Source organism: Myotis brandtii, unplaced genomic scaffold, assembly GCF_000412655.1.
Source record: "Myotis brandtii unplaced genomic scaffold, ASM41265v1 scaffold168, whole genome shotgun sequence".
NCBI classification, from domain to species: domain Eukaryota; kingdom Metazoa; phylum Chordata; class Mammalia; order Chiroptera; family Vespertilionidae; genus Myotis; species Myotis brandtii.
Window position 1 is genome coordinate 4,049,817 of NW_005356173.1, and position 12,233 is coordinate 4,062,049.

A 12,233-nucleotide genomic window follows, 5' to 3' on the forward strand; every position below is an offset into this window, starting at 1 on the left:
GGCCAGTGATAGCGGGAAGCAGGGGTGGAGCCAGCAATGGGAGCTGGGCAGGGAGGGACCTGGCAATACAGGGAGCTAGGGATCACTTGCCCAGGCCTAAAGCCTTGGCCAAAGACTTTAGGCCTGGGCAGGGGTGGAGCCTGCAATCGTGGGGAGCTGGGTGTCCCCTACACAGACCTAACGCCTTGGCCAGAGGCGTTAGGCCTGGGCAGGGGCGGAACCAGCCATTGCAGGGAGCAGGAGTGGAATCAGCGATCCTGGGCAGCTGGGGGTCCCCTGCCCAGGCCTAACGCCTTGGCCAGAGGCATTAGGTCTAGGCAAGGGCAGAGCGGGAGATCGCGGGGAGCTGGGGGTCTCCTGCCCAGGACTAATGCCTCCACCAGAGGTCTTAGGTCTTGGCAGGGGCGGTGCCAGAGATCGTGGGTAGCAGGGGCAGAGCCGGGAATGTTGCCCTGGCCAGTGTGGCTTATTCGGTTGAGCATCATCCTGTGCACCAAAAGGTTGCTGGTTCTCTATCTCTCTCCCTCTCCCTTCCTCTCTCTCTAAAATCAATAAAAACATATATTTTAAATGCCTTTTTTTACAGAAAAAAGCTGAGTCCTTACTAAGATATTCCCTAAATCATAACACAGACCTATTTCATCAGTGTGTACACATTTAATTATGCCAAATAACTACTATAAATTTCTTATTTTTACTGGTGCCATTCAGTAGCCATGGTTCTGGTTAGACTAAGGCCGTGGTCGGCAAAGTGCAGCTCGCGAGCCACATGCGGCTCTTTGGCCCCTTGACTGTGGCTCTTCCTAAGCCTTAGGAGTGCCTAATTAAGTTAATAACAATGTACCTACCTATATAGTTTAAGTTTAAAAAATTTGGCTCTCAAAAGAAATTTCAATCATTGTACTGTTGATATTTGGCTCTGTTGACTAATGAGTTTGCCGACCACTGGGCTCGCAGGCTCACTCAGCTCGCAGGCTCACTCAGCTCGCAGGCTCACTCAGCTCGCAGGCTCACTCAGCTCGCAGGCTCACTCAGCTCGCAGGCTCACTCAGCTCGCAGGCTCACTCAGCTCGCAGGCTCACTCAGCTCGCAGGCTCACTCAGCTCGCAGGCTCACTCAGCTCGCAGGCTCACTCAGCTCGCAGGCTCACTCAGCTCGCAGGCTCACTCAGCTCGCAGGCTCACTCAGCTCGCAGGCTCACTCAGCTCGCAGGCTCACTCAGCTCGCAGGCTCACTCAGCTCGCAGGCTCACTGGGCTGGCTATGGTTAAATACTCCTGGGTTGATTGATTACCCTTGGGGTGTGATTAGGTAATTAATATGAGGAGTCTCTGGGAGCCGCCATGTGCCCACCCTTGAGGTTTTCGCAGAACCACCTGGGGCAGAGCCTCTGCTCCTCCCCAGGGATGAAGCCTGAGCTCCTCGAAGGCCCCCCACAACCAGCCCCCAGCCCCTTACCGCCAGGCTGCTCGTTGTGGTTTTTTTTTTAAAGAAGAGACCACACTCTTGTTGACTGTCCTTTAATCCAGTCTCCACCTGCTTCTCCCAACTTCATGTAACCTTCCTTATATCCCCTCCTTCATTTCAAATTCAGAGAAGAAGCTGAGTAACTGTTATTCTCCAGAACATTTTAGATCTTGCATAGTTTGGCTCAAATAAACTTTCCCAAAATTCCTTTAAAAGAAAAGTACAGCCTTAAAAAGGAAGGGCATTCTGGCCCATGTTCCAACCTGCATGACCCTTGAGGACACTATGCTAAGTGAAATAAAGCAGTCTCAGGACGATAAAAAACAAACAAACAAACAACTATAACACAAGACAGATATCCACAAGTATAATCTGAAAGGTGCAAAGTGTGAGTGAGCCTGCGAGCTCTACTTTGGTCTTACTGCCTTGACTAGCCTGCATGCTTCTTGAGGAATGACTATGTCCTTGTTATTTCTTATAGAGCCTGTTGTGGTACAGCCAAGAGAATGTAATGGAATGATTAAGAATAGTTAGGCATTTAGACTTCCAGTTTGAACGCTGGCTCAAGAATCTACATTTTGACTTGGAGCATGTTATTTCTCTCTAAAATTTAGTTTTCTGTAAAATGGGAAGTAATAAGTAATAGTACCTGTTCAGGTGCTCTTTAAGGGGCTTAAGATAATTGATGTGAATTTCTCAGCAATAGCAAGTGCTTGATAAATACTAGCTATTATGTATTCAGTGTTTACCTGTATTTTTATTATTTCCCAGGCCTTAGGGCTTCTTCAAAACAATGGGTGTGTTCTTGACTAGGGTCTCAATGGGCTTGCCAGAAGGGTTTCCTCTCAGAACAGATTGCCCTGAGATCTGCTCTTGGAGCCCTTGAGGTTTGAGGATCAGAGGTGGAGGGGAGGAATGCTTGTAGTCAAAATCCCCAACAATAGTTTAGAACTCACCCCACTATAAAGATACTATAGTTAAATTAGTCTTGTCAAGAAATGAGCTATAGACCTTAAAAGAAGCCTGGGGAGAGAGGAAAGAAAGGTGAGATAGAAATGTGACAATTGCTTAGGGAAAGAAATTTATTTTCTTGTTTATGCTGTAAACTAAGGGAAATGGTAATCAGTGAAGAAAAAACATGGAAAATGACAATGGCTGACGGAGTGGCATTCATCCAGCCAAGTGATGGTAAGGACCTGACTGCGGTGGAAGGAGAAAATCTAGGAAAATGGAAATAAAAATGGGTAAATGTTGCTCACTCATTCAGTAAATATTTGCTCAGTCCCTACTATGTGTCAGGCACTAAAGTAATGGATCAGGTATCAGGGAAGAATAAGAAAGATGTCTAGGATGATTTCTGGCTTTGGTGACTAAGGATACTGATGCTTTGATTAACTGACATAACATAGGAGGTACAGGTTTGGGGAAAGATGTTCTTTATGTTGTTTTTGAGGTACATTTGGACATCCAACATGAAAACAAGTCAGGACTAGGTATTCTATCATCAACTTAGAAACATGAACTTATTCTGTTGCTTAAAACCATAATTGTTAATGAAGACATCCTCAGAGAACAAATGGAATGAGATCAACCTGTTGAGGACAAAACTCTGGGTAATGCTAATGGGTAAACTCTGGGTAAGGGGAGAATCGAGGTGAAGAAGTCAGGTAGATGTCTAAAGTCTCAGAAAGAAGTAGGGATGATTTCTTGCTTTGAACAAAAGGAGAAGGATGAGTGCATTTGGAAATAAAGCCCGAATGCTGTTATTTTCTTGGTGAAATCGGAAATTAAGCCATCATCAGGGAGTGATATCAGAAGGAAAGCAAAAGAAGATGGGAGGCCCAAGAACAATGGTGCATGGTAAGAAAGCACTTGATGAGTAAGAGAACTGATCAGTACTGACTTTCAAATGAGTTTGAAAATCATGAATTTACAATAAGCCAACCAAAGAAAGTATCTATTTTTTCAGCCGTGAGAAAGCAGGACTAAAACAGATTGTTGGATTCATTTAAGATTAGGGATTGTTAGTGGGTGTGCGAGAAGGTCAGGGGGGGAGGGATTTTGAAATAGTTTAAAAACCTAAAGATGAAGACAAGAGAGGTGACAGGCATACATTGGGGGATATAGACATGGTTATGAGGGAATTGGAGGGAAGAGAGAGTGGTCAAAGGAGGAAACCTGTTTCAGAAATGACATGAATTGTTAGTGTATTGGCACTTTTTAAAAATAACTTCAATATGGCAAACAGCTGTCTAGGGCTGTTCAGTACTGACACTACAGTTATTTCTTTGCATTCCTTAAATTTACTTTTTGATTTGCCAAAGTATTGAAAGCTTTGTCATATCAGTAAAATAAAGATTAACTTCAGTTTTCTGAAAAAAATAAATAAATAAAATAAAATTAAATAAAATATTCCTGAAGTGTACAATGTTTTGTTAGAGCCATGTAAAATATTAATATCAAGAAGTGATTGCTTTTTAAAGTAATGCTGCATGCTTTAACAAGCTCATCTGTAAGTACAGCCACTGCCACCAGTTGTGAATGGGATAAAAGTGGACAGGAGGCAGGTTTCAGCCAAACTTAAGTATTATAATCCATAAGCTTGTCTGTCAGTGGAACTGGAGCAGGCAGCCCGGGTAGTGTGAGTCTCTGATACTCCTCCAAAGGAGTTGCAGCACTTCTCTGTGAAGGAAACCAGCAGGAATGGGGGTGGATGTTGCTGTGATTCTCCTGGGAAGCAGCAGCGAGATGGGTCCACCTGAAATGGGCATCTCATTTGGGAAAACGGGAAGTAAAAAGTTGTATGAAAAGACAGGTGCCACATTACTTGGGATTAGTGGTAAACCTCACTCTCTGACCTGACTTTCCATTTCTTTCTCTACAGCCAGTGCTGATTTTCCATATAACCCAGGACAAGGCCAAGCTATAAGAAATGGAGTCAACAGAAACTCGGCCATCATTGGAGGTAGGTGATGTACAGAACAGGCTTTCCTGTGCCTACTCACCTGTGGGGAGCAGTCATTTTTTTATTTTAAAAAATATTTTTTAATTAATTCCAGAGAGGCAAGTAGAGGGAGAGAGAAATAGAAACATCAACGATGAGAGAGAAACATTGATTGGCTGCCTCCTGCACATCCCACTCTGAGCCTGCAACCCAGGCATTTGCTGCTACTGGGAATCAAACCATGACCTTCTGGTTCATAGGTCAGTGCTCAATCACTGAGTCATGCCAGCCGCCCAGAAGCAATAAAATCATGGTCCAGGGGAAAAACAGGTTGTCTAGATTTTTAGTATTCATTTTGCTATTTAAATATGGCTTCAGATTATGAAGTATGGATGTGGATAAACTGTGGAAATGTAACCTGGCTACTTTCTAATGCACACCGTAAAAAAAGAATAATGGTGAGCTAGCCAAATCTGAATATGTAAGTAAGTAGCTGAGAGGCAATAGCCATGACATGTCCTTACTCCCTCCTATCTTTTTTTACTTTCATTCTCTCGTGTCCCAAATGGTCCAGGATAGCTTACTACAAAAATTGGAAAGACTGTGCAGTTCTAGTTTCAGAAAGCTAATAAGCCAGAATATCTAATTTGTTCCAGTCTTTCCTTCTGACCATGGCTACCTGTAGAATAATTAGACTCTCCTGGGATAATCCTCATATTTGGATCAATATTGATAACCCTGTTGCCCATTGCCATATTCTCTCCCTGCTTCTGTCTTATTTCATAAAAGTGTTTCTGCCTCTCTGAGTATAACTTATATATCTATGATGCTGCTTATTCCCAATTCCAAAGTTTGCCATATGCTTTTTCTGCATCTATTGAGATTATCATATGGTTTTTCTCCTTTATTTGCCTAATGTGATAAATTACATTGCTTTATTTTTTTAAGGTAAAACCAATCTTGTATTCCTAGAATTAACATCACTTTATCATAATATATTTTTTACATATTGCTAGGTTTGATTTTTAAATTTTATTTAAGAGGAATATTGCTTGATGATTTTCTTTTTCATAATGTGTTTGTGTGGGTTTAGTATCGGGATAATACTGGCCTCATAAAGTGAGTTGAATAGGACTTCCTCCTCCTCTATTTTAAGGAAGATGTGTAGGCTTAGTGTTGTTTCCTTAGGTCATGTTTTTTAGGTCTTCTAAATTCTTATTGATTTTCTGTTTAGTTGTTCTATCAGTTACTGAGAGAAGAGTGTTGAAATCTCCAAGTCCGTAAATTGGTCTAATTCTCCTTTCAGTTCTGTTCGTTTTTGCAGTTATTGTTTTTGGAGGTTTGTGTTTTTATGGGAGAGGGTAGTGTTTGAAGAAACCATGGTGAAGTGGGGGGAAAGTGTTGGTGGGATATGTAAGACTAAGTTTAACCTGTAGTCCTTGTCCTGTCTCCACCAGGGGTCATTGCTGTGGTGATTTTCACCATTCTCTGCACCTTGGTCTTCCTCATTCGCTACATGTTCCGTCACAAGGGCACCTACCACACCAACGAAGCGAAGGGAGCAGAGTCAGCAGAGAGCGCAGATGCTGCCATCATGAACAACGACCCCAACTTCACAGAGACCATTGACGAAAGCAAAAAGGAATGGCTCATTTGAGGGGTGGCTCTTTGGCTGTGGGATAGGGAGGGGGAAGGGAAAGGGACAAAAGCACCCTGCTTCATACTCTTGAGCACATCCTTTAAAATATCAGCACAAGTTGGGGGAGGCAAGCAACAGAAAATTCTTGAGACTGATCGTCACACACAAAAAATATATAATAATACTTTTTAATATTTCTTTATAGCTGAGTTCTCCCTTCTGTATCAAAACAAAATAATACAAAAAATGCTTTTAGAGTTTAAGCAATGGTTGAAATTTGTAGGTAAAATCTGTCCTATTTTGTGTGTGTTTAGAGGTGTTCTAAAAATCCATGGTAACAGGGCAAGTTTTCTACATTTTTAAGAGCCCTTAGAATGTGCATATTTTTTCTTGAGGAAAGCTGATGCACAGACACGTGGCCTCCAGCATTCTTTTCCTTTCACATATAGTCAACTTTTAATGGGCTATTGTAGCTACTAGTTCATGTTCATATGATGTTTCTTTTTTGTATCCTATAAATTGGAGAAAGAGGCAAAGAGAACCTATTATTTGCCAGTTTTCAACTAGACCTCAACCTGTGCCGATTTTCCCAGAGTTCCTGCCTGAAGCAGCCAAAGGAAGAAGGTGTATGGCACCTGTGAGGTAACAACATCATCAACACAACGGAGAGAAGCATTAAGTACCAGGGCAAGTGGTTTCCCATTGGGATTGCTGGTTTTATTTTTCATTGAATTCTGTGAGATCATATTGTTCTATGTTTGTAGTCTTCGATCTGTTCAGTATCTGTACCTATCACTGACTTTCCTCCGCTCTACCTACAACATACTGGGTTATGTTACATGGATGTGTAAGCATCTCACTGTAGGATTAGAGGCACATGTCATGATCCATTTGCTCTGTTTCTTTCATAGCTGTAGTAAGAATATGGACGCTGTCTGGCTAATGCATAAATTAAGTGGTTCTCAGTTTGTTTTAAATCTCTAGTTTTTAAGCACCTGTGACAAACTAGCAGACAGTGAACGGACACAATAAAGCCAAGTTGTGATTGCTATTTGTATTTCTACTACTCTGGAATCCTTTGGGAAAAACACTGCCATGTTTTACATCTACTCCCTGTATTGCTCCATCTAAAACAGACATGCTGCGTTGGTTCAGCGATCTTCCTTGGCAGATACATTTGAAGCTCTGGTTCACCACAAACCTGGTCTCCAAAATTGCTTCTCAGAGAGAGTATCTGTCTAGTCATTTCACACCTCACTTTAGTCAGGAACTTTCACCAATTATTCCAACAAATAACTCATTGATTTTATTAAAAAATAATAGACTTACAGTATGTAAACTGATGGGACAGAGCTCCTATTGGAACATCTAAAAAATAATTTCACTTATTTAATAAAGGATTACATAAAAGTTATTTCTAGAATGACTACCATTTATGGTCATTATACAGCCCCACTGTAGTTCAGGCTCTTATCCTTAATACTTTTTAAAAAAATTTTAGACTCCAATATTTGACCACTTGTTTTCCTTCTCCTGCTAGGTAAGATGAGGTTAAAGAGGTATCAATGCTATTTTTCTGATAGCCTGCCTCGGTAAAATGGAAATTCTAGTTTACTTGTGTATATGCATACTTTTCCACTTACTGGGTATGCCAAAATTATTGGAGGACCTCAATTTCCTGAGTCAGGAAAATGTTGTCCATAGCTGCCAGAGGTACGTGGCACAAGTACTGGCACATTCCACAGGAGACACGACTCGTTCAAGCCACGGTGACAGAACACACGGGAATCCAAACCCCTTTTTCCAGTTGCTGACCTCAAGTCCTCTCATGAAACTAAGAAGGGTCTTAATCACTCTCCTGTAAATCACATTAAAAATGAAAAGTATTTAATATGATAAATATCAGAACACTGTAACATTTACAAATGACATAGAAAACAACGGCTATTGATTGAACCGAGATGCCTCCATTCGGGGCTCTTTTATGTATTATCAAATTGAAAAAGAAAATTTTAAACGTTGTATTACAGATATGTTTCTGATTTTTTAAGAAACCTATTTTACAGGCATTACCTTTGTACTTAACAAATAATGCAGATTGGTTATTTCTTGCATTTTCCTTGATAGCTTTGTTCTCTATATATTGTCTCAACACTTCCCCTGTTCCCCCATATGGTTAGGGAATTAAAACAATCAAAACAGTCCCTGATACGAAAATGTTCTCACCCTTTCTCTTCTCTCTCTTCTTTCCACTTTCCTGCTATAAAATGTTAAAAGTAATACCCAACACTTCTCTGACTGAATTTCCAAACCTAGGGCACTGGAATGCCTCCCGGGAACAGTGGGTCTCCCACAGCACCATCATTTGGGATGTTTAGGACGGACAGAGGTATGACCGTCTCTGCCCTTAAAGGGGTTACAATCCTGCCAGCAGACAGGACACAAAAAGGTGGATAAGGAATTAAGTGCCAAAAGAAGGCTGGAGATCTGACTTCTCTTTGGGACTGTGGTCTTCACAGTAACTCCTGAGTCTGTTTATGAAGCCTCTATTCAGTCCTTTCTAAATGGTTAACAACTTGTTTACGTAAAGAAAGGAAACCAGCTTCTTTCCAACTCCCTCCCTTGAAAGTTCAGGACAGAGCAGCCTAGCCAGCCGGATACAGGGCCCAAGCGTGGTGCCTAATCTTGCTTCGTCAGCCATATGCCGCAGAATCGCAACATCTTCCATCCCAATGCATCAGCAGTCAAGCACAAAAGGCCAGCGGTAATGCATCTTTACATGATAAGAACAGACAAAACAAAACCGTTTTTTTAAAACAAGAGGCCGGTTGACAGTCACAGGGAAAGCTCCTCCTGGGCTTAGTGCTGCTTGTGCAGGAAATGGCTTCTGTGTATAAAGCAAGCACCTATGTCTGAGAAGCCAGCAGTGGGGACTTTGAATGAACAGAAAATCAGTGCCATTCTAAGCTCTCAATATAACATTCCATAGAGCTCAGGGAAGCTAGCTCCAGAGGTGAGAAGTTACTGTATGGTTAAGCTCTCCTCCGGCCCTTCTGTATAGGACTACATTTTTCCTTGTGGCTTTCAACCAACAGCTCAAGTCAAGAGACTTATATGAAGTTTTTACTGAAGAGCTGGGAACGAGAGTTTGGAGTGAGTGCCCTTGTTGGAAAATGTCCTGTTGCCTGCATTTGATAAATGAGCCACCTTTGCTAACAGGAGCAGGAATTAAGGGGCACGGAAAGAAGAATTGGTACCAGCCGAAGAGATTTTCATGTTATGGTTGAACATCTGTTGAACCACCAGGTGCCAGCTGAGAGATGGGCACAAAGACACAAGCCACACCAGAGAAGGCACTTGAGGAAACAGCTACCGCTACCGGATATGAAAGCAGAGTGTCAGCGGAAGGTCAAGAAGAGGCTTTGATTTCCCTCTATAAGAGGATCAGTTCTTTTCTAGTCTTCCGCTTGTTCTTCCGGGGTAAACATGTTCATGGCTGCTTTAGGTCTCACACCTCCAAACGATTAGCACCTGGTTTGAACCTCCTCATATGTGCTCCTTTTCATCATCCTACCAAGCAGTTTTCAAAAAGAAAGACAGCAAATTATCAAATCAAATTATTCATTGAATTCCAGTTAACCAGCCAAATATAGGTCACAAACTGCCATCCCAGGAGAACGAGCTGATCCTGAAATCGGTGAGAAACAATAATAGTGAGGCTTGCCAATTTGGACTAAAAAACAATGGGCACCATTTTTTAAATGATATTTTGGGAGTGAGGACCCTGAGAGTCAGCTGACAGAGGCCCAACCCTTCCTCTTTCTCCCTGCTTTGCTCTGTGACTTTTGCCAAGTCGCTGAACCTCTGTCCTCCTTTGCCTATATTTAAGTTAGAGCTGTTTTACCGACTTTATAAGACAATTGTGAGGGGCCCCGATTCCTGACGGGAGAATACTTGGAAACCCAAATATAAGGGCCAGAGTCAATGGGGCCTATAGTAGAAGACGTGCTTTCCAGGTTGTGGTTGTAAGTCATATCCAAAGAAACAACGTGGCCATGTCGGGGAAGGTGGAGATATGCAGGGCATCACTGCACAATCAACTGCTAAGTTATTCATCAGGTAGAGTGCCAAGGGGCCAACTGTCAACACTGCGAGAGGCAACACAGCCTGGACAGAGCCAGAGAAATCAGGACTTCGCGTGCATAAAGCCCTCAGTTCCCACTAATCCGCCTGCAGTTTACCCCCGCCCTCGGTGTGATTAACTGGCTTCTAAGTAAGATAATACGAACAACAAATGTGACTTTTTGTGTAGCCTGCTGGCTCTGCATGATAACGTTGGAAACGTCCTATTCCTTACCCAGCAGTATTTTTTGGATATAAGTGGTATGTAAACCGATGGTAGAGTTGAAAAATTGGTTAACTCCCGTTGAGAACAGACTGTCAGAGGAATAAAGGCAGAGGGGCACCTAGGTATTAATGTCTAACATGCATTCACAAGTTTATTTTCCAGATGAAAATGTTCTTTAAGAACAGGTCTATGGACGGCCTGCACCATTCTCAAGCCTTGGCTTATTTCTAGTCAGTGCTGGACTCTGGATGGCTATGAGAACACGGAGGTCCCTCTCACGTAGGCCGAGACAGTTCCCAGTGTCGCTCAATCTAAGTTTTCTTTCTTCGCGTTTTCCATTTTTTCAGTGAGCATGGTGACTATGGAGGTTAGCGTTGTGAAGAGTTGGCGTAAATATTCTTTCTGTAAAGTCAATGAGGGTCCCATTCCTATGAAATAACACAAAATTTCACTCTCTAAAAGCAGCAGCATGTAAACTAGAATGAAAGAAGGAAATTATGTATGTATGCCTAATATTCTTTGTGAATGTTCTTTCATTTAACTAAAATTATATTAGAAACCAGATTGATAAATAAAAAATCCAAAATAGTTTTAATTATCCTAAAAGTGGTTTTCTGTGTTTTGTTCCACTCGATTCTCTTAGAAGCAATTATCAGCTTTCAGCAAAGAAAGTTCCAAGCCCTGAAGTATACATCTCTTGGGAACATAATCTTTCCAAAGCTGTGAAGATACAGCCCCTCCTCCAAGCAGGTATTATATAGATGCACCCATTGTTAACCTTCCTTGGCCACACACTCCTCTCCTCTCCCATTTTTCTTAAAGTGCTTCATGGATATTGGCTTCACGTTTTGGTTTAATGTACACACAGCTTGGTAAAATGTGGAAAGAGTCCAGCGATGTCCAGAGCGTATTCTGAGCCTTATTCGGAATGAGGAAGTAACACTGGATGATGGACACATGGATCCAGGCCAGTGAACTAGATCCCAGGGCTCTGCACTGCCTGGAGGTGCGGACCTTCCTAAATGTGCTCCGTGTGTATTAAGAGCTGTCGTCCTGAGTTATCACCACCTCTTTCTGGTCTTCTGTTACCATTGGGAAGGCATTTTCTTTTCATCAGTTTTCAGTGAAGCCTTTATGCCAGTTAACACCCAACCTTCTCTGCTCCTCAGCAGTTCTCAGGGCCAATCCACAGCCTCAGCAGTGGCACGCCAGTCCATTTAGAAAGCATTATGCCATAGGATCTTGTCATGCTGCTTTTCGAACGTGGTCCAACCGGTACAGGGAGAATGTCATCAAGTCCCTTGACAACCAGCAGTTCTAAATGTTCTTAACAAACACATGTTTAAGGGTGAGCCAGCAAGTCCAGGGTTTACTGTCTGCAACAAGAGCATTTGAGCCAGGACATGCTCACTTCCCTCCCACAAACCCACGGCCATGGAGATGGGTGAGTTCCAGGAGGACTGGGGCTTTATTGTGCATCAGGCAATGCTTGTGAAATGAATGGGGGGTAGAGAGACAGGGGAGGGAAGAAGAGGGAGTTATAGGGGAAGAGGTATGTTGGAGAAACTACATCTGATTTGTTGGTGATAATATGGCATGATGGACTTACCAGAACACAGAAAAGAGAAAGTCATTGTATTATTTTTTGAGAAAGGGTTTGTGTCCTCCCAGAGGAGCCTATGTATGAAAACTAACTCTTTAAAGCAAGTATTAGGTGAGTAATCCTTAGCATATGCCCATCTTTCCTTGGTCCCTCTGAAAGCCTCGAATTCAGTGAAGCCTGGGCTAAATAATTCCTGTGCCTGAAGACTCCTTCCTACCAGCAACCCGCCGTCC

The 12,233-nt window shown here is 42.4% G+C and overlaps 1 protein-coding gene across 1 annotated transcript in view; it reads left to right on the forward strand.

Annotated features, from left to right (window-relative positions):
• Window positions 1–11,003, forward strand: part of CNTNAP2 (contactin associated protein-like 2) — a 1,278,915-nt gene extending 1,267,912 nt beyond the window's left edge. Inside the window, exons 23-24 of the mRNA XM_005862840.2 lie at window positions 4,351–4,431; window positions 5,868–11,003. Coding sequence (XP_005862902.1) covers window positions 4,351–4,431; window positions 5,868–6,067 — 281 coding nt within the window. The 3' untranslated portion in view covers window positions 6,068–11,003. The remainder of the gene's footprint in view (window positions 1–4,350; window positions 4,432–5,867) is intronic.
• Window positions 11,004–12,233: the final 1,230 nt, after the last annotated feature.